At 51.7% G+C, this 27,573-nt stretch overlaps 1 protein-coding gene across 4 annotated transcripts; it reads left to right on the forward strand.

The window, feature by feature from the left end:
• On the forward strand, positions 1-27,523 carry gpaa1 (glycosylphosphatidylinositol anchor attachment 1). 4 transcript variants are annotated; one of them, XM_059640754.1, is made up of 13 exons: positions 1-116; positions 3,349-3,497; positions 4,421-4,600; positions 8,760-8,871; positions 10,203-10,347; positions 13,558-13,671; positions 14,818-15,014; positions 15,493-15,689; positions 16,401-16,554; positions 17,955-18,020; positions 19,579-19,775; positions 23,494-23,667; positions 26,359-27,523. In XM_059640754.1, the coding sequence occupies exons 2-13, from the start codon at positions 3,424-3,426 to the stop codon at positions 26,600-26,602; spliced, it is 1,854 nt and encodes a 617-aa protein (XP_059496737.1). In that variant the 5' UTR covers positions 1-116; positions 3,349-3,423; the 3' UTR covers positions 26,603-27,523. The 4 variants fall into 4 exon arrangements, with proteins under 4 accessions (XP_059496737.1, XP_059496730.1, XP_059496746.1 ...); XM_059640747.1 differs by having other exon boundaries at positions 32-116; positions 3,264-3,497; XM_059640763.1 differs by having other exon boundaries at positions 32-116; positions 3,264-3,497; positions 13,570-13,671.
• The last annotated feature ends 50 nt before the right edge of the window (positions 27,524-27,573 follow it).

A 27,573-nucleotide genomic window follows, 5' to 3' on the forward strand; every position in this document is an offset into this window, starting at 1 on the left:
GCCGGAAAATGTGTGCGCCGCTGTACACTGTCCGGGTGGTGCCGTTTCCGGTCTGCGGCAAGGGGTAGCGCTTTGAGGGCCAGGAGCAGACGCAGTGGTAGTGTCCGCGGCTCGGGGTGAGCGAGGGCCGGGGCGTTAGAACACAAACGCACCCCGCGCCAGGCACAGATCGGCGGAGCGGATGGGGGCGCTGATGTCATGGAAACCGCGTCTGGCTGTGTCCCCACCAAACCATTCCCTCCACCGCCTTCAACTGTTCGGCCTCTCCCCCCCCCCACTCCCTCTCCCCATTCCCCGCCCGGACTCCCCCCCAAACTCTCCCCCCTCCCCCTCCACTACCCTCCCTCCTCCCCCAGACAACCTCCGGGCATTGTCCGATACCCCCACTGCCACACGCCCGCCCTCCCTCCCCCCCAACTCTCCCCCCTCCCCCCCCAACTCTTCCCCCCTCCCCCCCCAACTCTTCCCCCTCCCCCCCAACTCTTCCCCCCTCCCCCCCAACTCTCCCCCCTCCCCCCCAACTCTCCCCCCCTCCCCCCCCACCTCTCCCCCCCTCCCCCCCCAACTCTCCCCCCTCCCCCCCCAACTCTCCCCCCCTCCCCCCCAACTCTCCCCCCCTCCCCCCCCAACTCTCCCCCCTCCCCCCCAACTCTCCCCCCTCCCCCCCCAACTCTCCCCCCTCCCCCCAACTCTCCCCCTCCCCCCCAACTCTTCCCCCCTCCCCCCCAACTCTTCCCCTCCCCCCCAACTCTTCCCCCCTCCCCCCCAACTCTTCCCCCCTCCCCCCCAACTCTCCCCCCTCCCCCCCCACTCTCCCCCTCCCCCCCCAACCTCCCCCCTCCCCCCCCAACTCTCCCCCCTCCCCCAACTTCCCCTCTCCCCCCTCCCCCCAACTCTCCCCCCTCCCCCCCAACTCTCCCCCCTCCCCCCCAACTCTCCCCCCTTCCCCCCCAACTCTCCCCCCTTCCCCCCCAACTCTCCCCCCCCCAACTCTCCCCCCCCCAACTCTCCCCCCCCCAACTCTCCCCCCCCCAACTCTCCCCCCCCCAACTCTCCCCCCCCAACTCTCCCCCCCCCAACTCTCCCCCCCCCCAACTCTCCCCCCCCCAACTCTCCCCCCCCAACTCTCCCCCCCCCAACTCTCTCCCCCCAACTCTCCCCCCCCAACTCTCCCCCCCCAACTCTCCCCCCCCAACTCTCCCCCCCCAACTCTCCCCCCCCAACTCTCCCCCCCCCAACTCTCCCCCCCCCAACTCTCCCCCCCCCAACTCTCCCCCCCCAACTCTCCCCCCCCCAACTCTCCCCCCCCCAACTCTCCCCCCCCCAACTCTCCCCCCCCCAACTCTCCCCCCCCCCCAACTCTCCCCCCTTCCCCCCCCAACTCTCCCCCCTTCCCCCCCCCAACTCTCCCCCCTTCCCCCCCCCCCCAACTCTCCCCCCTTCCCCCCCCAACTCTCCCCCCTTCCCCCCCCCCCAACTCTCCCCCCTTCCCCCCCCCCAACTCTCCCCCTTTCCCCCCCCCAACTCTCCCCCCTTCCCCTCCCTCCACCCCCCAACTCTCCCCCCTCCACTCTCCCCCCTCCCCCTCCCTCCACCCCCCAACTCTCCACTCTCCCCCCTCCACTCTCCCCCCTTCCCCTCCACTCTCCCCCCTTCCCCTCCACTCTCCCCCCTTCCCCTCCACTCTCCCCCCTTCCCCTCCACTCTCCCCCCTTCCCCTCCACTCCTCCCCCCTTCCCCTCCACTCCTCCCCCCTTCCCCTCCACTCCCCCCCCCCCTTCCCCTCCACTCCCCCCCCCTTCCCCTCCACTCCCCCCCCCCCCCCCCCAACTTTCGGGACGTGTGGTGAAGACGCTGCTTTTTCGTTAATACTCACAGACTTGTTGCGTTCCTGCAGCACAAACCGAAAGTCTTCATGTGGTCGCTTACACAGGCCGCAGCCACAGGAGACCGAAGTCCCACAGAGATGCTGGCTGTTGTATCTCCTACAGGTTTATCTGTGAGGGAGTGTAATGATGCCACATGATGGCATGCTTTGTGCCCACCTATTTGTTTGGAAGCTCCTCTAATGTTATATACAGTTGCTCCCAGTCACTGTTCCTTTGATATAGTCACTCACACCTCTGAAAGTAGCCATTCAAGTCCAGTGTTATCTCCTCACAGTGTAACCCAGTCAGTCCTCCTCCTGCTCGATCCGCCTAGCTCTGCAGGTTAATTTCATTTTGAATTCATTCAACGTCTCCACTTCACTGACCTCGAGGGCAGAGAATTCCAGGTTGTTGCCACTCTGTGTAAAAATAAAATTCTTCCTCATGTTCCCGTTTTGTCTCCTGCCCAGAATGTTGAAGCTGTGTTCCCTTCGACCACTGAGCACAGCTCCCCCCCCCCCTACCTAAACCTGTAATAATCTTGTAAACTGATCAACAATCCCAAAATCATTTTTGGTCTAAGAAGGAGAGCCCCATCTTCAGTAAATTTGCAATGCCTACCACCAGCCCCAACCCCCCAACCAAAATAAAGGTCATGGTATCATTTTGGTTTTGTTCATGGGATGTGGGTGTGTCTGACAAGACCAGAATTTATTCATACTTATTGTTGAACTGAGTGCACTAAAGACATTTAAGAGTACGTACAGCAATGTGGTACGGTGGCTCAGTGGTTAGCACTGCTGCCTCGCAGCCCCAGGGACCTGGGTTCGATTCCACCCTCGGGCGACTGTCTGTCTGTGTGGAGTTTGCACATTCTCCCCGTGTCTGCGTGGGTTTCCTCCGGGTGCTCCGGTTTCCTCCCACAGTCCAAAGATTAGATGAGTTGGCTACGGGAAACATGGGGATAGGGTAGAGGGCTGGGTCTGGAAGGGTTGCTGTTTGGAGGATTGTTTCAGACTCGATGGGCTGAATGGCCTTTTTCCCCACTGCAGGGATTCTATGATTTCCTTCCCTAAAGACATCGGTGAACCAGAAGGGATTTTATGGTAATTGACTACGGATACACGATCACCATTGGCATAGTTTTTTATTGAATATATGTTTCGCCATTGGCCACAATGTGATTTGAACCCAGAACAGTCACCTGGGGCTACCAGCATCTCCCAGCACCACTGTCTCCCCAGCTACTCTGTGAATATAGTCTAGAGCATGCTCATGTTTCTCATCTCCTGCAGGTTGTTCAGCTACTGTCCTATCTATAACATGGAGTGGTAAATATCTGATGTTAAGAGCAGCCTGTTTTGCATAAATTACATGTTCATCTCTTCCTGCCAGACTACAGGCACAGTGACATTACTGACCACACCCAGAGGATAAGAGCCTACCTAGATACTCATTGCCCTTTCCTGCCTCCTGTTAGTTTTCAGAGTGCACGCTGTCCCAGTGTAGCCACAGTGTGCCCCTTCCTCTCGAGTCGCCGTGCCAAGTTGTGGAGATGGGCCTCCTCTCGGATCCAAACCGCAGGCAGGTGTTGACAAACCTGCTCACCAGGATGAACACGCCGCTGTGGTGAGTAGCAGCGTCATGGTGGGCTCGGGTAAGAGAGAACCTCAAAGATAGCAGCAGGGGTAGGCCATTTGACCCTTCAAGCCTGTACTATTCAATATGTTCATGGTTGATCATCCAATTCCATATCCTACTTTCTCCCCGTATACTTGGATCCCTTTACAGGACAAGAAATGTTGAGCTTAGGAAACAAACCCAAAGTAACCCGACAGGGAGAGACTACAGGGAGCTTTGCTCTCTACCTAACCCAGCGCTAACCCTGTCCTAGGAGTAAAAACCAAAAGAACTGCGGACGCTGTAAATCAGGAACAAAAAGCAGAAGTTGCTGGAAAAGCTCAGCAGGTCTGACAGCATCTGTGAAGAGAAAATCAGAGTTAACATTTCAGGTCCGGTGACCCTTCCTCAAAACTGTTAGAAGGAAGGCTCACTGGACCCAAAACATTAACTCTGATTTTATTCTTCACAGATGCTACCAGATCTGCTGAGCTTTTCCAGCAACTTCTGCTTTTGTTCCTGTCCTGGTATTATTTAATGGGGGGGACAGTGTAGAGAGAGCCTTCCTCTCTCTGTAACCTTATTTTGTCCCTGTCTTGAGAATACTTGATGGGAGACAGTATAGAGGAAGCTTTACTATCTATCTAACCCCATGCTGTCCCTCTCCTGGGAGTGTTTAATAGGGGACAGCATTGAGGGAACATTACTCTGTGTCAAACCCCGTGCTGTCCCTGTCCCTGTCCCTGGGAGTGTTTGATGGGGGGGGGGGACAGTGTAGAGGGAGCTTTACTCTGTATCTAACCCCATGCTGTCCTTGTCCTGCAGGTGTTTATTTGCTGAGGTGGACTGGTGTCTTTTTGCTGATGTGAGGATGACCTGTTGGTTAATGACCAGCTATTTCCGATTCTGTCTGTGTTTTCTCCTCTCTCCAGCTTCATGTGCTACATCGCTGGGGTCTCCTGGTTCATGGGCCTGGCCTTTGAACCCTTTATCCTGCAAACGTATACTTCGGAAAATGCCATGGGCTCCACCATGGTGGATGAGAACTTTGTCTACGGTGACAGGGCATTGTCTTATGCCCGGGAATTCTCGGCCCATGGGAAAAAGGCAGGGTAAGAGAGACTGGAGTCACTGTCTGCTGAGTCTGATCAGAGAAGGGGGAGAGGTCATATTTCTGACTATTCAGGAATCAGTTTGGGGTGGCAGTGGGTATTACTGAACAGGGTGGGCTGGATTCAGTGGTATTGTGGACCAAGAAACTGATTCAGGAAAGGACAATAGAATGAGAAAGTAAACTAGCGAAAAACATAAAAATAGACTGCAAAAGCTTCTGAAAATGCGCAAAGAAGAGATTAGCAGCGACTAGTCATTGGGGATCTGTCACAGGCAAAGTCAGGGTAATGTGTGATGGGAAATAGGGAAATAGCAGTGAATAATTGGGTTATGCCTGAAGAAGGTACAAAAAATTCCCCAGAAATACAGGTCCAAGCGACTCAGAGAATGAGGGAGCCACCATAAGGAATAAGAGCAGAAACAGGGCATTTGGCCTGTCCAGTCTGCTCTGCCATTCAATGAGACTATGGCTAAGCTATTCATCCTTAATTCCACTTCCCTGCCTTTTCCCCATAGCCCTTGATTTTCTTATTGATTAAAAACCTGTCTACCTCAGTCTTCAATGTACTTAATGACCTGGCCTCAACAGCTCGCTGAGGTAAAAAATTTCACAGATTTACTACCCTCCGAGGAGAAATATCTCCTTGTCTCTGTCTGAAATGGTTGACCCCCTGTTTTGAGATGATGTCCTCTGGTCCTAGACTCTCCCACAAGGGGAAACAACCCTTCCACCTCTCCCCTGTTAAGTCCCCTAAGGATCTTGAACCTTTCAATAAGGTCTCCTTTCATTTTTCTAAACTCCAATGAGTACAAGCCCAATGTACTGAACCTTTCTCATAAGGCAGCCCCTCCATACCCAGGGATCAGCTGAGTGAACCTTTTCTTTATGCCTGCAATGCCTGTCTAGCTTCCCTTAGATAAGGGGGCCCCAGAACTATCCACAGTTTTCCAGCAGTCGTCTGCCTAATGTCTTTTATAGTTTTAGCTGTACCTCCCTACGTTTATAGTTCACTCCCTTTGAAACAAAGGCCAACATCCCATTTGCCCTCTGTTGCCTCCTGAAAGAATTCTAATAAAACCAAAAAGGTTAGTTTAATAATATTGGCAAAGTTACCTGAGGATTGAACTTCTGAAAATCGATAAATCCCCAGATTTTCATGATCTGTTGAGCAGAGGTTTTCTCTTAGGTTTGAGGGACATTGCTGTTGCTGGCTGGACGGCATTTATTGCCTGTTTCCCAGGCATGGAGTCATATTGCATGGAAATGTGACAGAGGAAAGATTTAAAAAGGACATGAGGGGGTAACCTTTTCACACAGAGGGTGAGGGATGTATGGAATGAGCTGCCATGGCAAGTGCTGAGGGCTGGTACAACAACATGGTTCAGTGTTTAGCACTGCTGCCTCACAGCGCCAGGGACCCGGGTTCGATTCCAGCCTCAGGCGACTGTCTGTGCGGACTTTGCACATTCTCCCCGTGTCTGCGTGGGTTTCCTCCGGGTGCTCCGGTTTCCTCCCACAGTCCAAAGATGTGCAGGTTAGGTGGTTGGGCCATTATAAATTGCCTGTAGTGTCCAAGGACGTGAAGGCCATGGGAAATCCAGGGATAGGGTTAGGGGATGGGTCCGGATGAAAAAATGAGGATGAAAGAAAAAAGGTGAGGTCCCAGAAGACTGGGTGTTGGTGAATGTTGTGCCTTTGTCCAAGAGGGGACGCAAAGAAAAACCTAGCAAATATAGACCAGCAAGCCTAACAGCTGTGGTAGGTAAGTTACTTGAGAAGATTCTGACGGATAAGATATACATTCGGAAAGACAGGGTTTGATTAGGAGTATTCAGCGTGGCTTCATGCATGGGAGACTAAGCCTTTCAAATTTGTTAGAGTCCTTCGATAAATATTGATAAGGCCTGGGCAGTGGACGTAGTCTATATAGATTTCAGTAAGGCCTTTGATTAGGTTCTACATGGTAGGCTGCTTTGGAAAGTTAGATTGCACGGAATCCAGGCAGAGCTGGCAATTGGATACACAACTAGCTTGATGGTAGGAAGCAGAGAGTAATAGTGGAAGGATGCTTGTCACACTGGAGGCCTATGACTAGTGATGTACCTCAGGGGCTGATGCTGGGCCCATTGCAATTTATTATCGATATCACTGATTTGGATGAAAATGTACAAGGCATCATTAGTAAGTCCGCAGATGACACTAAAATAGCGGTATCATGGACAGTGAGGAAGGTTATCAGAAACTGCAGCAGGATCTTGATCAGCTGGGAAAGTGGGCTCAGAAATGGCAAATGGAGTTTAATATAGATAAGTGTGGGGTGTTGCATTTTGGAAAGTCAAATCCAGGTAGGAGTTTCATTGTAAATGGTAGGGCCTTAAGGAGTGTAGTGGAACAGAGGGACTTTGGAGTTCATGCACACAATTCTCTGAAAATGGAGTCACAAGTAGACAGGGCAGTGAAGAAGGTTTTTGATGCACCGGCCTTCATCAGTCAGGGCACTGAGTACAGGAGTTGGGAAGTTATGTTGCAGTTCTACAGAATGTTGGGGAGGCTGCACTTGGGAGTATTGAGTTCAGTTTTGGTCACCTTACTGTAGCAAGGATATTATTAAACTGGAATGAGTGCAGAAGAAATTTATAAGGATATTGCCAGGATTCAAGGGACTGAGTTATAGTGAGAGGTTGGACAAGCTAGCACCTTTCTTCTTTAGGGTTTAGGAGACTGAGTTGGGGGGGGGGGGATCTTATATAAGTGTGTAAGATCATGAGAGGCATGTAAAGGGCAAATGCAGTCGGGGCTTTTTCCCAGAGTTGGAATTGAGGACTAAAAAGGATATCAGTTTAAGGTAAGAGGGGAAAGAATACATTGAGAATCTGAGGGACAACGTCTATGTAAAAGCTAATGGAATGAGCTGCCGGCAGAAGTGGTTAAGATAGGTCCATTAACGACCATTTAAAAGGCATTTGGATGAATACACGGATAGGAAAGGTTTAGAAGGATATGGCCCCAGTACAGGAAAATGGGGTTAGCGTGGTTGGAGATTTTGGTTGGTATGGAGCAGTTTGGGCCAAAGGGCCTGTCTCTGTGCTGTAAGACTCTGTGACTCTTAACAACATTTGAGAGGCTTCTGAATGGGAGTATGAATAAGAACGGTTTAGAAGGATACGAGCTAAATGCTGGCAAATGAGTCTCAGTCAGATTGGGATGTCTGGTCAGCACAGACCAATTGGACTGAAGGGTCTGTTTCCAACTGTATGACACTATAAAAGATGTAATTTCTCAACCCTTTAGATATTCACTGACCCCTGAAAGAAGTAATTTCTTTGTATCCGAGTTTTACCTGAATGCCCTGTCATTGTGCAGCTGTGACCAATGGTTTCATATACCCGACCCAGTGAAAATGTCACCTTAACATCCATCTCAACAAGCGCCCTCAGAACCTCGTACGTTTCAGTGAGATTACCCCTCACTCTTATAAACTATAATGAATAAAGGCCTGGAGATAACAAGGTGTGGAGCTGGCTGAACACAGCAGGCCAAGCAGCATCAGAAGAGCAGAAAAGCTGATGTTTTGGGCCTAGACCCTTCTTCAGAAATGGGGGAGGGGAAGGGTCTAGACCCGAAAACGTCAGCTTTCCTGCTCCTCTGATGCTGCTTGACCTGCTGTGTTCATCCAGCTCCACACCTTGTTATCTCAGATTCTGCAGCATCTTCACTCAGAGGGTGCAGCTTTGGATTCCTGTACCCCAGAGTGTTAAGGAAGCTCTGTCATTAAGCTAGCTCAAGACACAGCCCATTCTAGTTAATTTCCAAATTTCTAGTTAATTACAATATCAAAGGATCTGGGGATAGGAATACAGTATTGAGGTCTAGAATGGCAGAGTAGGCTCAAGGGGCTGAATGGCCTATTCCTACTCTCAATGTGGTCTTGTGGATCTGAACTTTGGGGATCTGGTTAGCTGCTTAGTCAGGGATCTGAAATAGTGGAGCTCAGGAGTCGGATGGATGTCTTTGGATGAGAGTTGCTGGGGTGTAGATGCAGAGTTCTCAGCTCGAAATGGAAAGGATGGCCCTGCGTGCGGAGAGTTTTTGAGTTGAAAAATAAGCTTCGAGCACAGTGGTGTTCCCTCCTAATGCAAACCTTTCCTTTGTGCCAGGGAGATGCCTGTGGAATGGCTTGTGAAGACCATGAGTGGCCTGGGGCTGGAGACCCACACTCAGACTTTCTCCCGAACTCTACCCTTCCCTGACGAGATGCGGGAGAGATATGTAAGTCACTGACCCTTGTAACATTAGGCAACTGGGTGAATGCACAGTGATACACTTTGGAAGCAATCCCACAGTCAATGCTCAGTGCTCCTCTGCCTACACACTGCCAGCTCCCCTGGGCACCCCACCATTAAATCCATCTCCCTGGTGTGGTACCCAGTCAGGATAAGCAGATACCATGAAGCTTACTGTATTGTTCTGTCCAATTATTATAGTTTTCTATTGATTCATCTCACTGTAAATACATTTGTCGTTCGTTCAAATGGCATTACAAAATTTCGACAATTGATTTAATTTCATGTTAATTTCTCTTCAAATACTGCGATGTTGAAGTAGTCAGCTGAGGGTGTGCGTGAGGAGAGTCTCTGGTAAGTTTTACTTAAGGCAAATTCGCATCGTTACTGAAGTGATTTACGCTGTAAATAGGGTGTAACAGTGATGTACGCGCCCCCTGCATTATGTTTCTATTAGTTGTGTATATTTTTACATTGTTTATGTGTACCTCTTAATTATCTGGAATATTTGATCAACTGACACATGGGTGTAGGATAGTAAAGTCTTTGCTGTAGTGTTGGTACAGAGTAGCTGCTGGCACAGAGAAAAACAATCTGAAGTTTGGATTATGCAGTTTGACATAAAAGTGGTCTTTTGAGAGAGAGGGAGCTGTCATAAATCAAGAAATTGCTGCTCGTAGCAAGTTTCCTGAACCTATAAGCTCAGCATCTGCACTTAGTAAAAAACACTTGGGAACAGTGTAAAGATGATCGGTTAGACATCAAAAAAATGACAGAATGATCTTTATATAAACCATCTGCTAGAAGAGGGAGATGGAGACAGATGTCCTATAGGGAAGGGAACTGCTGCCCTTACCTACGTGACTCCAGACCCACAGCGATGTGGGTGACTCTTAACTGCCCACTGGGATGGGCAGTAAATGCTGTCCCGGCGTGCAATGCCCTCATTCTGTTAGTGAATAAAATGAAATGGAGAGAAAAGGGGGATTGAGAGAGAAATTATATTTGTCTCAGAAATACTATAAAGTGCAGGGTATTAAATTGGTTTGTTACAGATTTAATTATAAAGTAGAAGCTTAACAAATAATCCGTTGATCAAATAAGTCAATGTTGGAGAATGTGTCATAATGCGTTGGTTGAAATGACTGTAGACAATTCAAACAGGCAGCAAAATGGGTTCCATGGCTGGTAGTTTGTGGTATTGGGCAGCTGTACATGGGAGTGTCAGGTTTGTTCATGACTGCATGTCGAGCTGCTGCTGTTTGTACCACACTGTGTCAGGAGTCACTTATTCAGGCTTTCCCATTGAAACCGCAGATGGTGAAAGGGACCAATGTGTATGGAATTCTTCGTGCCTCGAGGGCAGCGAGTACAGAATCAATTGTACTGAGCACTCCGGTTGGCATCAGACAGAACAGCCAGGCTGCTGGCCTGCTCCTGGCTCTGGCTTCCTACTTCCGAGGTGAGGGTCGCGCTTTCCTGAGACTCTTTATCCCACCCCACCCCTACTCCGGACACTCCTTGCGCCCTGACCCCCACAGTCTGACCCTCTGACTGGGGCAACTCCTACTGGGGGCAGGCTGTCCTGCCCCCATCCCTACTTCTGACCACAGACTGGGAAGGTGTGACACTAGTCTCTGCGCTCCTTCCGACATCACTGAGTGCGGTTCTGGGCTCTGCGACAAAAATCGGGAGCAGGAATAGGCCATTCTGCCCATTCAATCCTGCTGCACTATTCAGTAAGGTGAGGGTTTATTAGTTGGTGGGGTCAGCTCACTTATCTGACCTCTGTAACTCCACGATCGATTTAAACTCTCAAACTCTGCCTTTGTTATGTTCAGTGACCCAGGCCCCCATACTTACTGTGGTGGAAAATTATAAACTAAATCTGATTGTCAGAAATAACAGAAAATTCTCCTGCTGTCAGCCCTACATGGGAAAGGCGTTGTTTTTGTGCTGGGTCCCTGGACTAGTCCGATTTCAGTCATGCATGAGGAGACTGCTGTTCAGACAGAAACTGAGGAGAGTGACACTCCCTTGTTTCAGGTTTGTTGGAGAAAGCATACAGAATTATACAGCCTTGCAACGTGTGACTGCATTAAACATTCGGTACCGACACAAATTGTTGTTGTCTCACCCTGTGTAGAGTAACTGTGTTGTGTCCTGGGCCCCTGCCCCTCAGGGAGTGCAGCACAAACTCACTGGAATGATCCCAGGATGAAAAGGGTTATTTATGAAGAAGAGTCGCCTAGACTATCCCTATATTCCTTTTGGGTGTGGAATGCTGTAATCCAGAAGACCCAGGAATGAAGGAACTGGAGGCCATCTTTTCACACTTTTGGAATCATTTATTCACGGAGTTAAATGTGGTGCTTTACTCTGTATCTAACCCCGTGCAGTCCCTGTCCCTGGGAGTGTTTGATCGGGGGGCAATGTAGCGGGAGCTTTACTGTGTATCTAACCCCGTGCTGTCCCTGTCCTGCGAGTGTTTGATGGGGACAGTGTAGAGGGTGCTTTACTCTGTATCTAACCCCGTGCTGTCCCTGGGAGTGTTTGGGGGACAGTGTAGGGGGTGCTTTACTCTGTATCTAACCCTGTGCTGTCCCTGTCCTGGGAGTGTTTGATGGGGGACAGTGTAGAGGGAGCTTTACTCTGTATCTGACCCCGTGCTGTCCCTGTCCTGGGAGTGTTTGATGGGGGACAGTGCAGAGGGAGCTTTACTCTGTATCTAGCTCCATGCTGTCCCTGTCCTGGGAGTGTTTGATGGGGGACAGTGCAGAGAGGTCTTTCCTCTCTATTTAACCCTGTGCTGTCCCTGTCCCTGGGAGTGTTTGATGGGGGGGACAGTGTAGAGGGAGCTTTACTTTCAGTTGGAAGGAGTAGAGGGAGCTCTGATTGGTGTTGACCATTTGCTTCAAGGAAGAGGTATTAGAAATCCTTTAAAGGGTGAAGATAGATAAGTCCCCTGGGCCGGATGGGATTTATCCTCGGATCCTCTGGGAATCCAGGGAGGAGATTGCCGAGCCTTTGGCATTGATCTTTAACTCGTCATTGTCTACAGGAATAGTGCCAGACGACTGGAAGATAGCAAATGTGGTTCCCCTGTTCAAGAAGGGGAGTAGAGACAACCCTGATAATTATAGACCAGTGAGCCTTACCTCAGTTGTTGGTAAAGTGTTGGAAAAGGTTATAAGGGATAGGATCTATAATCATCTAGAAAAGAATAAATTGATTAGGGATAGTCAGCACGGTTTTGTGAAGGGAAGGTCGTGCCTCACAAACCTTATTGAGTTCTTTGAGAAAGTGACCAAACAGGTAGATGAGAGTAAACCGGTTGATGTGGTGTATATGGATTTCAGCAAGGCGTTCAATAGGGTCCCCACAGTAGGCTATTGTACAAAATGCGGAGGAATGGGATTGTGGGAGATATAACAGTTTGGATCGGAAATTGGCTTGCTGAAAGAAGACAGAGGGTGGTAGTTGATGGGAAATGTTCATCCTAGAGACCAGTTACTAGTGGTGTACCGCAAGGGTCGGTGTTGAGTCCACTGCTGTTTGTCATTTTTATAAATGACCTGGATGAGGGCACAGAAGGATGGGTTAGTAAATTTGCAGGCGACACTAAGGTCGGTGGAGTTGTGGATAGTGACGAAGGATGCTGTAGGTTGCAGAGAGACATAGATAAGCTGCAGAGCTGGGCTGAGAGGTGGCAAATGGAGTTTAATGCAGACAAGTGTGAGATGATGCATTTTGGTAGAAGTAACCAGAAGGGAAAGTACTGGGCTAATGGTAAGATTCTTGGGAGTGTAGGTGAGTAGAGAGATCTCTGTCCATGTACACAGATCCTTGAAAGTTGCCACCCAGGTTGACAGGGCTGTTAAGAAGGCATACAGTGTTTTAGCTTTTATTAATAGAGGGATCGAGTTCCGGAACCAAGAGGTTATGCTGCAGCTGTACAAAACTCTGGTGCGGCCGCACTAGGAGTATTGTGTACAGTTCTGGTCACCGCATTAAAAGAAGGATGTGGAAGCTTTGGAAAGGGTGCAGAGGAGATTTACTAGGATGGTGCCTGGTACGGAGGGAAGGTCTTACGAGGAAAGGCCGAGGGACTTGAGGCTGTTTTCGTTAGAGAGAAGAAGGTTGAGAGGTGACTCAATTGAAACGTATAAAATAATCAGAGGGTTAGATAGGGTGGATACGGAGAGCCTTTTTCCTAGGATGGTGACGGCGAGCACGAGGGGGCATAGCTTTAAATTGAGGGGTGAAAGATATAGGACAGATGTCAGAGGTAGTTTCTTTACTCGGAGAGTAGTAAGGGTATGGAATGCTTTGCCTGCAACGGTTGTAGATTCACCAACTTTAGGCACATTTAAGTCATCATTGGATAAGCATATGGACGTACATGGAATAGTGTAGTTTAGATGGGCTTGAGATCGGTATGACAGGTCGGCACAACATAGAGGGCCGAAGGGTCTGTACTGTGCTGTAATGTTCTATGTTCTATGCTGCCCACGGTCTGGGGTTTGGGCCGAGACTGAGCGCAGTCTGTGCCTGGGAAAGGGTTTTCAAATGGCCAAACATTAAACTCCTCCCACAACTCTCCCATGGCAACGGAAGTGAGAGCTTATTGGTCGATGGTTACACCAATATGTCAGAGATGTCCCTGATGCAGTTTCTGTCCCAGGTCAGATTCACTGGGCCAAGGACATCGTCTTCCTTTTCAACGAGCATGACATGATTGGGATGGAGGCTTGGCTTGAAGCATATCATGATGTCAATGTGACAGGTAAGGATAGCACTGACCCTCCGACAGCGCCCACTCCCTCAGCACTGACCTTCCCCCAGTGCCTGCTCGCTCGGCACTGACCCTCCGACAGTGCCCGCTCCCTCCACACTGACCCTCCGACAGTGCCCACTCCCTCAGCACTGACCCTCCCCCAGTGCCCGCTCCCACGGCACTGACCCTCCAACAGTGCCCGCTCCCTCAGCGCTGACCCTCCGACAGTGCGGCGCTCCCTCAGCGCTGACCCTCCGACAGTGCGGCGCTCCCTCAGCGCTGACCCTCCGACAGTGCGGCGCTCCGTCAGCGCTGACCCTCCGACAGTGCGGCACTCCCTCAGCGCTGACCCTCCGACAGTGCGGCGCTCCCTCAGCGCTGACCCTCCGACAGTGCCCACTCCCTCAGCGCTGACCCTCCGACAGTGCGGCGCTCCCTCAGCGCTGACCCTCCGACAGTGCGGCGCTCCCTCAGCGCTGACCCTCCGACAGTGCGGCGCTCCCTCTGCGCTGACCCTCGGACAGTGCGGCGCTCCCTCTGCGCTGACCCTCGGACAGTGCGGCGCTCCCTCTGCGCTGACCCTCCGACAGTGCCCGCTCCCCCAGCGCTGACCCTCCGACAGTGTGGCGCTCCCTCAGCGCTGACCCTCCGGCAGGGCCCTCTCCCTCTGCACTGACCCTCCGACAGTGCCCGCTCCCTCTGCACTGTTCCTCCCCCAGTGCCCGCTCCCTCAGCCCTGACCCTGTGACAATGCCCGCTCCCTCAGCCCTGACCCTGTGACAATGCCTGCTCCCTCAGCACTGAACCTCCCCCAGTGCCCACTCCCTCAGTACTGACTTTGCGCCAGTGCCCGCTCCCACAGCACTGACCCTCCGGCAGGGCCCGCTCCCTCTGCACTGTCCCTCCCCCAGTGCCCGCTCTCTCTGCACTGTCCCTCCCCCAGTGCCCGCTCCCTCTGCACTGTTCCTCCGACAGGGCCCACTCCCTCAGCGCTGACCCTCCGACAGCGCGGCGCTCCCTCAGCGCTGACCCTCCGACAGCGCGGCGCTCCCTCAGCGCTGACCCTCCGACAGCGCGGCGCTCCCTCAGCACTGGCAGTACAGTTGCCAGCCGGAATGTTCACACCAACACTGATGAGATTATCCCATGTTTCAGACATTAACTCGTCAGTGATGGAAGGCCGTGCTGGAGCTATCCAGGCTGCCGTCACCATTGAGATCAGCAGTGACGTAATCACCAGCTTTGATATCAGCATTGAGGGGCTGAATGGTCAGCTGCCAAACCTAGACCTGGTGAACCTGTTTGCATCATTTTGCCAGAAGAACGGAGTGCTGTGTACTATTCAGGGAAAGGTGGGTCCCACTGCCAGCAATAGGACTGAGCAAACCGCTCAGCAAGGCACCACCAGGGCGCGGCCAGGGCTGATGTTACTTTAGAAGATGGCTTTAGGTCAGAGAGCAGGCGTCGGGGTGGCAGTGATGGGGGAGTATCAGAGAGCAGGCATTGGGATGGCGGTGGACCGGGGTTGATCAGAGAGCAGGCATCGAGATGCCGGTGGTGGGGGGGAATCAGAGAGCAGGCATCGAGATGGCAGTGGTGGGCGGGGATCAGAAAGCAGGCATTGGGGTGGCGTGTGGGGGATCAGAGAGCAGGTGTCAGTGTGGGGTGGGGGGAATCAGGGAGCAGGCGTCGGAGGCCAGCAAGCAGCTTCTGGGCGGATGTGGGGTCAGGGGGCAGCTCCGTGGTCGGGCAGGGTGGGGATGAGTGTTACTGATTGTATTGGGAGCTGGTTGAGTCTGGTGGGTGACACTGGTGTGTGGTGTGTTTCAGTTACCCCGTCTGGACGGAGAGACCCTGGACGGTTACATCCACTCGCTGCACACCATGCTGCTGATGGTGCTGAAACAGGGCTCTGGGAAATCCCAGGGGGACCATGGCCTCTTCCTGCGATACCACATCGAGGCAGTGACCATCCGGGGCATTAACAGCTTCCACCAGTACAAGTTCGACATGGTCACTGTTGGCAAGTACGTGTCGCTGCTGCCCAGCTACGCATCGTTAACCATCACTAACCTGCTGCCTGGTTAATCGCTGCCATCAATAACCTCTGCCTGGTTAATCACTCCCTTCACTAACCTCTGCCTGGTTAATCACTCCCATCACTAACCTCTGCCTGATTAATCGCTGCCATCACTAACCTGCTGCCTGGTTAATCGCTCCCATCACTAACCTGCTGCCTGATTAATCGCTCCCTTCACTAACCTGCTGCCTGGTTAATCGCTCCCATCACTAACCTCTGCCTGGTTAATCGCTCCCTTCACTAACCTGCTGCCTGGTTAATCGCTGCCATCACTAACCTGCTGCCTGGTTAATCGCTCCCATCACTAACCTGCTGCCTGATTAATCGCTCCCTTCACTAACCTGCTGCCTGGTTAATCGCTCCCATCACTAACCTCTGCCTGGTTAATCGCTCCCTTCACTAACCTCTGCCTGATTAATCGCTCCCTTCACTAACCTGCTGCCTGATTAATCGCTCCCTTCACTAACCTCTGCCTGGTTAATCGCTCCCTTCACTAACCTCTGCCTGGTTAATCGCTGCCATCACTAACCTCTGCCTGGTTAATCGCTCCCCTCCCTAACCGGCCTGGTTAATCGCTCCCCTCCCTAACCGGCCTGGTTAATTGCTCCCCTCCCTAACTGGCTCTGTGTGTATTGACTGGAATCTTTCGCTGGTGTAGAGTATTTGAGGGCGTCGTGAGGAAGCTGAACAATCTGCTGGAAAAGCTGCATCAGTCTTATTTCTTCTACCTGTTGCCATCTCTCTCGCGCTTCGTATCCATTGGGTATTACATGCCAGCCTTTGGCTTCCTGATCCTCATCCTGCTGCTCAGAATATCCTTTCCATCCTCACGTTCTTAACACGGCTGCTCACCCCACCCGAAGGCCAACAAAACGAGGCCATTTCGCCCCTCGTTCAGTGAGACCTTGGCTGGTCATCCTTATCCCACAGGGAGGTGGGGTGGGGTGCTCGGGGTGAATGGGGGGGAACTCGGTCCCACAGGGAGTGGGGGTGCGAATGGGGGAACGCGTTCCCACAGGGAGTGCGGGCTCATGCGAATGGGGGACCTCAGTCCCACAGGGAGTGGGGGCTCGTGTGAATGGGGGAACTCGGTCCCACAGGGAGTGGGGGTAGAGGTCAGAGGTGAATGGGTGGTTCGGAGGGTCAGTGCTGAGGAAATGCCGCACTGTAGGAGGGTCAGTGCTGAGGGAGCGCCGCACTGTCGGAGGGTCAGTGCTGAGGGAGTGCTGCACTGTTGGAGGGTCAGTGCTGAGGGAGCGCCGCACTGTCGGAGGGTCAGTGCTGAGGGAGCGCCGCACTGTCGGAGGGTCAGTGCTGAGGGAGCGCCGCACTGTCGGAGGGTCAGTGCTGAGGGAGCGCCGCACTGTCGGAGGGTCAGTGCTGAGGGAGCGCCGCACTGTCGGAGGGTCAGTGCTGAGGGAGCGCCGCACTGTCGGAGGGTCAGTGCTGAGGGAGCGCCGCACTGTCGGAGGGTCAGTGCCGAGGGAGCGCCGCACTGTCGGAGGGTCAGTGCTGAGGGAGCGCCGCACTGTCGGAGGGTCAGTGCCGAGGGAGCGCTGCACTGTCGGAGGGTCAGTGCTGAGGGAGCGCTGCACTGTCGGAGGGTCAGTGCTGAGGGAGTGGGCACTGTCGGAGGGTCAGTGCTGAGGGAGCGCTGCACTGTCGGAGGGTCAGTGCTGAGGGAGTGGGCACTGTCGGAGGGTCAGTGCTGAGGGAGCGCCGCACTGTCGGAGGGTCAGTGCTGAGGGAGAGCCGCGCTGTCGGAGGGTCGGTGCTGAGGGAGCAGGCACTGTCGGAGGGTGTGCTGAGGGAGCAGGCACTGTCGGAGGGTCAGTGCTGAGGGAGCGGGCACTGTCGGAGGGTCAGTGCTGAGGGAGCGGGCACTGTCGGAGGGTCAGTGCTGAGGGAGTGCCGCACTGTCGGAGGTCCTACGTTTTGAATGCGGCATTAAACCAGGTCACACTGGATGAAGAATCGCTCGGTAATAGCTCGAATAAGAGCCGCACTTTGTGTGTGACCAACACACAGGACCTGGGGGTTCGAGCAGCCCAGTTTGTTTTGGTTCCTGCTGTTCAGTTTGCTGCGTTCTCGCGGTGGGACCATTAGCAGCGAATTGTCAGATTGTAGTCATGGGCTGCAGCAAGGGACCTGCTGTGTATCGCTGCTGCTGAAGCGGTTTGTTACCGAGTGTTTTCCTGAACATGTTCCTCACGCTCTCGATCTTTGGATCCGACTTTCCAAGGTGGAACCCGCCTGTGCCCAGGATTGTGCTGCTGAGGTACTGAACGTGTGGGGCTGGGGGTTGAGAATTTGGGGGTGTTTGTGGTGGAGGCGATCGGTGGGGAGCACGTTGTGTCAGGGAGTGGAGAGGGATGATGGGTGAGGGGGTTGATCACTGATTATCGTGGTGACAAGGAGGTGGTTGATAAGGGTCGGGGGGAGGCCGCGGAGGGCTGGTACAGGTACTACGGGGTACAGCGCGGCGCTCCCTCAGCACTGACCCTCCGACAGCACGGCGCTCCCTCAGCACTGGCCCTCCGACAGTGCGGCGCTCCCTCAGCACTGACCCTCCGACAGTGCCCACTCCCTCAGCACTGACCCTCCGACAGTGCCCACTCCCTCAGCACTGACCCTCCGACAGCACGGCGCTCCCTCAGCACTGGCCCTCCGACAATGCCCACTCCCTCAGCACTGACCCTCCGGCAATGCCCACTCCCTCAGCACTGACCCTCCGGCAATGCCCACTCCCTCAGCACTGACCCTCCCACAATGCCCACTCCCTCAGCACTGACCCTCCGACAGTGCCCGCTCCCTCAAAACTGACTCTCCGACAGTGCCCGCTCCCTCAGCACTGACCCTCCGACAATGCCCACTCCCTCAGCACTGACCCTCCTACAGTGCGGCGCTCCCTCAGCACTGACCCTCCGACAGTGCCCGCTCCCTCAAAACTGACTCTCCGACAGTGCCCGCTCCCTCAGCGCTGACCCTCCGACTGTGCCCGCTCCCTCTGCGCTGACCCTCGGACAGTGCGGCGCTCCCTCTGCGCTGACCCTCGGACAGTGCGGCACTAGCCTCACAGCGCCAGGGACCCAGGGCTGGTACAGGTACTATGGGAGCCCGGCTGTGAATTCAGGCCCCAGCTGTGGCCAGCACTGAGTGGGGCGAAAAGGAGGGTGATGGGGCTGAGCTCCACCCATCAGTCCCTCTGTCTCTCCCTTCACAGAGTCTGAGAGTTGTTATAACACAGAAGGAGGCCTTTCAGCCCATCAGGCCTGCACTGGTTCTTGAAATGACCATCGTTACTGTATGCCAGTCTGCTGCCTTATGCCCGTATCCTGCACACCATCCAGTAGCCCTCTTGAACCCCTCCATTAAACCTGTCACCTACTGCAGCTGTGGGCATGCCCTGGGGCAAGAGGAATTTGGGAGATTTCTACGCTGCAGGGAGTGGTGGGGGGTGTGGTTGGGGGAGAGAGAGAGGTGGGTATTGGGGATGGGGAAGGTGAGACAAACCCGACCCCATTTTCCTCCTCGCCGTCTCCTTAGCGGGTAGCAGTCTGGTTATTGTTGTTGCTGGATCGTGGGATCTTACTGTCTGTGATGTATTGCCACATTTCCTGGGACACTTGCACAAGGTCTGAACCCCCTCTCACCATGCCCCATCCTCGATCCAAACAGTGCCGCATTCAGTGGATCATTGACTGGGTAGACTGAGAGTCGGGGCATCATTCCTGGCCAGTGGGATTAAGTCTGTAGCATTCACTCCCGGTTTGTAGGTTTGCTCCCCCTTTACTCCCTGCTTCTGTTTGTGATCACTCCTGTTTTCTTCACTCCAGAACGTCAGACCAAGCTTCCTGTCAATCATGACTCCAATTTTCATCTGCCATGTCATGGGTCTTGCCCTGTACTACGTGCCACTCCTGTGCCAGGGAACAGCGACAGAGCATTTCCCCATCTCAGAGACTGAAGCAGTTGTGCTCACCTCTATAGCCATCTATGTGGCTGGACTCGCTCTACCCCACAGCACACAGAGGTAGGACACAGGGTCTGTGGGAAGCCAATCAAACAGTCTCAGTATGTAGGGAATAAGCATGACTGAGGAAGAGAAAGCAGGACTGTCACGAGATAGGGTAGGACACTGGACACAGTGACAGAGAGAGCGAGCAGATAACTGATTCATTCTCCTGTGTACCGAAGTACAGTGAAAAGCTTTGTTAACGAGCAGTACAGAGCAAAAAGACTTAGACAGAGGCATACAGGTTACATTGTACGGGGCGTGCAATAGGCAAGGCCAATGTTTGCAAGATCAGCATTATTTGAGGCTGGAGAGTCCAGTCAACAGTCTGATAACAGCTCAGGTTGAGGTTCTGGATGTGAGTTTGCTCGCTGAGCTGGAAGGTTAGTTTTCAGACGTTTCGTCACCATTCTAGCTAACGTCATCAGTGAGCCTCCGACGAAGCGCTGGTGTTATGCCCCACTTTCTATTTATCTGGTTAGGTTTCCTTGGGTTGGTGATGTCATTTCCTGTTCTTTTTCTCAGAGGATGGTAGATGGGCTCTAAATCAATGTGTTTGTTGATGGAGTTCCGGTTGGAATGCCATGCTTCTAGGAATTCTCGTGCGTGTCTCTGTTTGGCTTGTCCTAGGATGGATGTGTTGTCCCAATCAAAGTGGTGTCCTTCCCCATCTGTATGTAAGGATACGGGTGATAGTGGGTCATGTCGTTTTGTGGCTAGTTGATGTTCATGTATCCTGGTGGCTAGCTTTCTGCCAGTTTGTCCAATGTAGTGTTTGTCACAGTTCTTGCAAGGTATTTTGTAGATGACGTTCGTTTTATTTGTCGTCTGTATAGAGTCTTTTAAGTTCATTAGCTGCTGTTTTAGTGTGTTGGTGGGTTTGTGGGCTACCCTGATGCCAAGAGGTCTGAGTAGTCTGGCAGTCATTTCGGAAATGTCTTTGATGTAGGGGAGAGTGGATATGGTTTCTGAGCCTGTTTTGTCTGTTTGGGTTTACTCGAACAAACAGCTCTGCCAATCATCCAACCCAAACTTTGGGTCTGCTATGTGGATGACACCTTTGTCATCACAAAACAAAACAAATTAGAGGAAACCTTCAAGACCATCAATAATACCCTTTACTGGCCTAACATTCACAAAAGAGGAGGAAAACAGCAACAAACTGCCATTCCTAGTTGTCACAGTAGAGCGAACAGCCAATGGGGAACTTCAAACCAGCGTCTACAGGAAAACAACACATACGGACCAAATACTGAACTACAGGAGCAACCATCCCAACACCCGCAAACGAAGCTGCATTAGAACATTATTCCAACGGGCCACCACACACTGCAGCACAGAGGAACTACGCAGAGCAGAGGAAAATCACCTATACAGCGTATTCAAAAAGAACGGGTACCCTATGAACACAGTCTGCCGATTTCTCAGCAATAAACCCAAACAAACAGACAAAATGGGCTCAGAAACCGTAACCACTCTCCCCTACATCAAAGACATTTCAGAAATGACTGCCAGACTACTCGGACCCCTTGGCATCAGGGTAGCCCACAAACCCACCAACACACTAAAACAGCAGCTACTGAACTTAAAAGACCCTATACAGACAACAAATAAAACGAACGTCATCTACAAAATACCTTGCAAGAACTGTGACAAACACTACATTGGACAAACTGGCAGAAAGCTAGCCACCAGGATACATGAACATCAACTAGCCACAAAACGACATGACCCACTATCACTCGTATCCTTACATACAGATAAGGAAGGACACCACTTTGATTGGGACAACACATCCATCCTTGGACAAGCCAAACAGAGACATGCACGAGAATTCCTAGAAGCATGGCATTCCAACCGGAACTCCATCAACAAACACATTGATTTGGAGCCAATCTAGCATCCCCTGAGAAAAAGAACAGGAAATGACATCTCCAATGCAGGAAATGACATCACCAACCCAAGGAAACCTAACCAGATAAATAGAAAGCGGGACATAACACCAGCGCTTCGTCGGAGGCTCACTGATGATGTTACCTAGAATGGTGACGAAACGTCTGAAAACTGACCTTCCAGCTCAGCAAGCAAACTCACATCCAGTCTGATAACAGCCAGGAAGACGTTATTCCTGAAGCTGCTGGTGCGTGTGTTCAGGCTCCTGTATCTTCTGCCTGATGGAAGAGGCTTTTCCGAGGAATTTGATGCTCTTCTCTCTCTCAACCTCAGTTCCGTTGATTGAAGATGGGGGTGTATTGTCCTCCTTTCTTCCTGAAGTCGATGATCAGTTCTTTAGTTTTGCCAGCATTGAGAGACACGTTTTCATTGCACCATGTCACCAAACCCTCTGTCTCCCTTCTGTGGTTTGACTCATTGATAGATCTCTGACCTACTACAGTGGTGTTGTCAGTGAACTTATAGGTAGCATTCATTCGGAATTTGGCCTCACAGTCGTGGGTGTACACAGACAGTACATTAGGGGGTTGAGGACACATCCTTGGGGGCGGGGGCTGCAGTGTTGAATGTTATTGTGGAGGAGGTGCAGTTACCTATCCTCATTGATTGTGGTCTGTGGGTCAGAAAGCTGGGGATCCAATTGCAGACGGTGGAGCTGAGACCGAGGTCATGCAGTTTTGAGATCTGTCTGGAGGGGATAATATTCTGGAGTGGCACGGTGGCTCAGTGGTTAGCAGTGCAGCCTCACAGCACCAGGGACCCGGGTTCGATTCCAGCCTAGGGTGACTGTCTGTGCGGAGTTTGCACATTCTCCCTGCGTCCGTGTGGGTTTCCTCCGGGTGCTCCGGTTTCCTCCCACAGTCCAAAGATGTGTGGGCTCGGCGGATTGGCCATGTTAAATTGCCTGTAGTGTTCAGGGGTGTGTGGGTTATAGGGGAATAGGTCTGGGTGGGATGCTCCAAGGGGCGGTGTGGACCTGTTGGGCCGAAGGGCCTGTTTCCACCCTGTAGGGAATCTAATCTAAAGCTGAGCTGTAGTCAATAAGCAGGAGTCTGACGTAGGTGTCTTTGTTGTCCAGGTGTTCCAGGGATGAGGGCAGGGCTAGGGATATGGCTTCCTCTGTGGACCTGTTACGTTGGTAAGCAAACTGTTGGGGATCGAGGCAGGTTTGGAGGCTGACCAGCGTCTTAAAGCACTTCATGATTATTGAAGCAAGAGCCACTAATCGACGGTCGTTAAGGCACACTTCGGTACGGGGATGATGGTGGTCTTTTTGAAGCAGATGAGCACTTTGGCTTGAAGGAGGGAGAGGTTAACGGTGCTGGTGAATACCTTCACCAGTTAGTCTGCACAGGATCTAAGTGCTCAGCGAGGGAAAATATTTGGGTCCGTTGCTTCACTTCGGTTGATTCCCAGGAAGAAATGAACCAGCGATTGGCTGTTACTTGTTCTGAGCTCCAGCAGATACTATGTGCAAACCCATCTTTCCTCTTGCAAAAAACAGCTTTAACAAAATGTGTCTCTTTCAAGAGAATTTATTTACTACACATGATGTGGCAGGCACCGTCTGAAAGGGCAGCAGGAGCAGATTCACGAAGAGCTTTCAGGAGGGAATTGACACAAACCCAGGCAGAGCTGTGGGATGGGTGGGCATTACTGAGGAGCTCTTCCAGGCAGCCAGCAAACACAATGAATGGAAGGGAGATGGGTGATTTCTAACCGTGTGAAATAGCTGGATGTTAGTATTGATGTGAGGCCTGCGGCTGTGTTTCTGTTCTGGCAGTGCCTCCTTGCCTGCTGAGCAGGCTGTCCAGGGCTGGATGACGCTGAAGCTGATTGCCATTCTGTACCTGGCTTTGCTCCTGGGCTGTATCACCTTGATCAACTTCTCACTGGGTTTCATACTGGCTGTCACCCTGATCCCAGCGGCTGCCCTCGCTCAGCCAGAACCCCACAGGTAAGGGGGCACTGACATGTTGGATGGAGGAGGTTCACTCGGGGCTGCCTGGCCTCCCTCCAGGTTGCGACGACTCTGTGGAATCCAAAGTGTTGGTTTTGTTTGAAAGCTTTGTGTTTGTTATTGTTATTGAGCCTTGGGCGAGGGGCTGGAAGGGCCAACCTCATTCCTCCCAAGTTAAATCCTAACTTTGGCCACGGTTCCTGAAAAGCTACAGGGCCCCCAGCTCCCCATGTTTCCTGTGCAGGAAAAGGCGAGTTTGTCTTCTGGGTGAAATTCACATCACACCCCAGACCGCCCCACCTCCTCCCCACATCCCCCTAACACTAATTGAACCTTTGTCCAGGCAGGGGGACATCCATTAAACCAACAAGAGAGCTTCGTCAAGGTGCTCTGTCCCTGGGAGTGCACGTCCCTGTCCTTGTGGGAGCGCAGATTGTATCAGAAGTTCATGGCAGTTGTTGTGAAGGTGAGGAGCTGTGACATGTCACCTCCAAGCACCTATGGGTCAGGGTAAAGCATCCGCAGTAATCTTCAGCCAGAACTGCCGAGTGGATGATCCATCTCTCCCTCCTCCCGTGGTCCCCAGCATCACAGATACCAGTCTTCAGCCAATTTGATTCATTTTACACGATATTGAGAAATGGTTGGAGACACTGGATACTGCAAAGGCTACGGCCCTGACAACATTCTGCAATAATACTGAAGGCTCATGCCCCAGAACTTGCTGCTCCCTGAGCCAAGCTGTTCGAGTACAGTTACAACACTGGCATCTACCCGACAATGTGGAAAATTGCCCAGGTATGTCCTGCACACACACAGCCGGACAAATCCATCCCGGCCAATTACTGCCCCATCAGTCTCCTCTCGACCATCAGTAAAGTGATGCAAGGTGTCAGTAACAGGGCTGTCAAGCAGCTCCTGCTCAGCAATAACCTGCTCAGAGACGCCCAGTTTGGGTTCCGTCAGAGCCACTCAGCTCCTCACCTCATTACAGCCTCCGTTCAAACATGGACAAAAGAGCTGAATTCCAGATGTGAGGTGAGAGTGACAGCCCTTGATATCAAGGCTGCATTCGACCAAGTGGCATCAAGGAGCCCGAGCGAAACTGGAATCAATGGGTATCAGGGGCAAACCATCTGGTGGTTGGAGTCAGACCTGACACAGAGGACGATGGCTGTGGTTATTGGAGATCAATCATCTCAGCTCCAGGACATCTCTTCAGGAGTTCCTCAGGGTAGTGGCCTGGGTCCAACCATCTTCAGCTGCTTCATCAATAACCTTCCCTCCATCATAAGGTCAGAAATGGGGATGTTCGCCGATGATTACACAATGTTCAGCACCATTCGTGACTCCTCAGGTACTGAAGCAGTCCATGATCAAATGTAATATGATCTGGATAATATCCAGGCTTGGGGCTGATAAGGGACGAGTGTGCCGCACAAATACCAGGCTATGACCATCACCAATCAGAGACAATCTAACTACCGTCCCTTGATATTTAATGATGTTACCATCACTTAATTCCCCCACTATCAACACTCTGAGGGTTACCAGTGAACAGAAACTCAACTGGAGTCACTACGTAAACACAGTAACTACAAGAGACGGTCAGAGGGTAGGAGTAACTCCCCTCCTGACTCCCCACCCAGGCAGAAGTCACGAGGATGATAGAATTCTCGGCTGCAGCAGTTCAAGAAGGCAGCTCCCTGTCACCTTCAGTTCGGGATATGTAATAAATGCTGGCCCTGTCAGCAACACCCTCAACCTGTCACTCAGTCTTCAAAAAGGAGGTTGTTGTTCTGTCAATTGGCCTGACTTTTGCAAACTCAGCTTGCACGTTCCTCCATATTGGCTATTTTTCGGTGCAGTTTTGCATTTTATTTACTGACCCAGACAGAGTCAAGATAGCAGAATTCCTTCCCTAAAGTGGACTAGATAGGTCAGATATTTAGTGCAAATTTACTTCATCAATTCTATTTAAATTCACTCAGTTCCTGTGGTGGGATTTGAACGGGGTGTCTCTGTCACAGCAAACCATGTTTCTGCACTAGTTTCCTCCCCAGCTGCAGTGTGGGTTTATCTACACGCCTGGGTCAGGAAGGCAGTTCACCAGCATCGCCCCTTAAAGGACAACCAAGGACAAGCAGTAGATGCTTCAGTGAATTAAAAATTAATCCAGCTCCATAGACACGTCGCTTATATCCCCGTGTTTTTTTTTGTAATTAGTTTGAGTGCAGCACAATCTTCACATTCCTCTGAAAAGCACACCGTAAAAATGGGATAATTGTTAACCGGTTGCCTAAATTTTCAATCTTCAAGCAACTTGCTGTGTTAATTAAAAACTGAAAGAACTGCGGATGCTGTAAATCAGGAACCAAAGCAAAGTTGCTGGAAAAGCTCAGCAGGTCTGGCAGCGTCTGCGGAGGAGAAAACAGAGTTAATGTTTTTGCAGTTCTGAGGAAGGGTCGCTGGACCCGAAACATTAACTCCGTTTTCTCCTTCACAGGTGCTGCCAGTCCTGCTGAGCTTTTCCAGCAACTTTGTTTTTGTTGCTGTGTTAATTATTGGATGTTTATGTTCGGAATGAATTCGGAGCTGTTGTATTTTTCCCTTGCCTGGGGAATAAATATTTCTTTCCTCACTTTATCATTTTCTCTGTGCCTGTCTTTATGCCTGCCTCTTCCACAGGATGCTCAATGCCCTGTTCCTCATCCTGATGTCTCCTGGCACTACCTTGCTGATGTGCATTTATCTGTACCACGAACTGGCAGAATACCCCGTCACTTTGCTGGAATGCTGGCAGCTCCTCCTGCAGGCTGTTGCTGAATCTATTCTCGACCACCACCTGTACGGCTGTATTGTTTACCCCATCATTGTCTTCTTCATCTACCCCAGCTGGCTCCTGCTGTGGAACGTGGTCTTCTGGAACTGACAGAGCACACACATCTCCCTCCTTGGCCCCACCCAGGAAGACACACTCCCCCCCCCCCCCCCCCCCCCCAAACACACACAACCCCAGGTGACCTGGTTGAAGGCACTGTTGGGTCGGAGGGGCAACGGAATTGGGGGTCTTTTATTGAACAACACCACGTCTCATTCTGGGGTTGGTGAGGTTTTAATTTGACTGCGTGGTTGGGGGTGGGGGGGGAAGGTGGAGGGCATGTGGGGACACAGGGAAGAGGCCAACATGGGCTTGGGCGGGGGAGGGCTTGGAGGGACAATTCACTTGGAGAGGTAAGAAGTGTGGGAGCCGAGGAGTTTGTAGGTGCCAGGTGGCAGGTGGTTGGATTGCAAGAGGGATTGGGTGTGTGAAATGAGCTGGGGACTGAGGTCAGAGGGTGGTAAGATTAGCCCTTTTTTTAATCGGGTCCTGTAGCAGAAGTGTGTCCCTGGCAGCAAAGTGGGGCATTTGATGAAGTTGCTGAATAAGGAAGTTTGTCATGATCTGGGGCAAAACCAAATAGAATGGATTTGTGATAGAATGAGACTCAGACACTTCTCCTTTGCATCACTGAAGAATGTCACTATGATGTTTAAATCCACCTCCAGTCAGGACTTTAGACCATATCCCAGCACCAAATCCAGCATTTTAATGTTAACTTCTGGATGCTTGTATTTGGGTTGAGTAAGGAGCTATGGTCCGTGACCTTTAAGCAGTTCTTCGTTGGATCGGTTCTTCGGACCGTGCTGGTTCGAAGTCAGAAACTCCTCTTAATGAAATGACTGAATGCTTCTCTTTACGTTGACTGAGGAGCTGCCTCACTGCTGAGTCTATAATGTTGAAAATTGTTCCTTGTGTAAATAGTTGAATGGATTTTTTTTAAAAGTGAGAATAAAAACAGATAAATATTTATTTTGCAGGGATTTCAGTTCTTTGTGCCAGTATCAAATAGCATAAAAGAA

The sequence above is a fragment of the Stegostoma tigrinum genome, chromosome 2 (genome assembly GCF_030684315.1).
Source record: "Stegostoma tigrinum isolate sSteTig4 chromosome 2, sSteTig4.hap1, whole genome shotgun sequence".
NCBI lineage: Eukaryota > Metazoa > Chordata > Chondrichthyes > Orectolobiformes > Stegostomatidae > Stegostoma > Stegostoma tigrinum.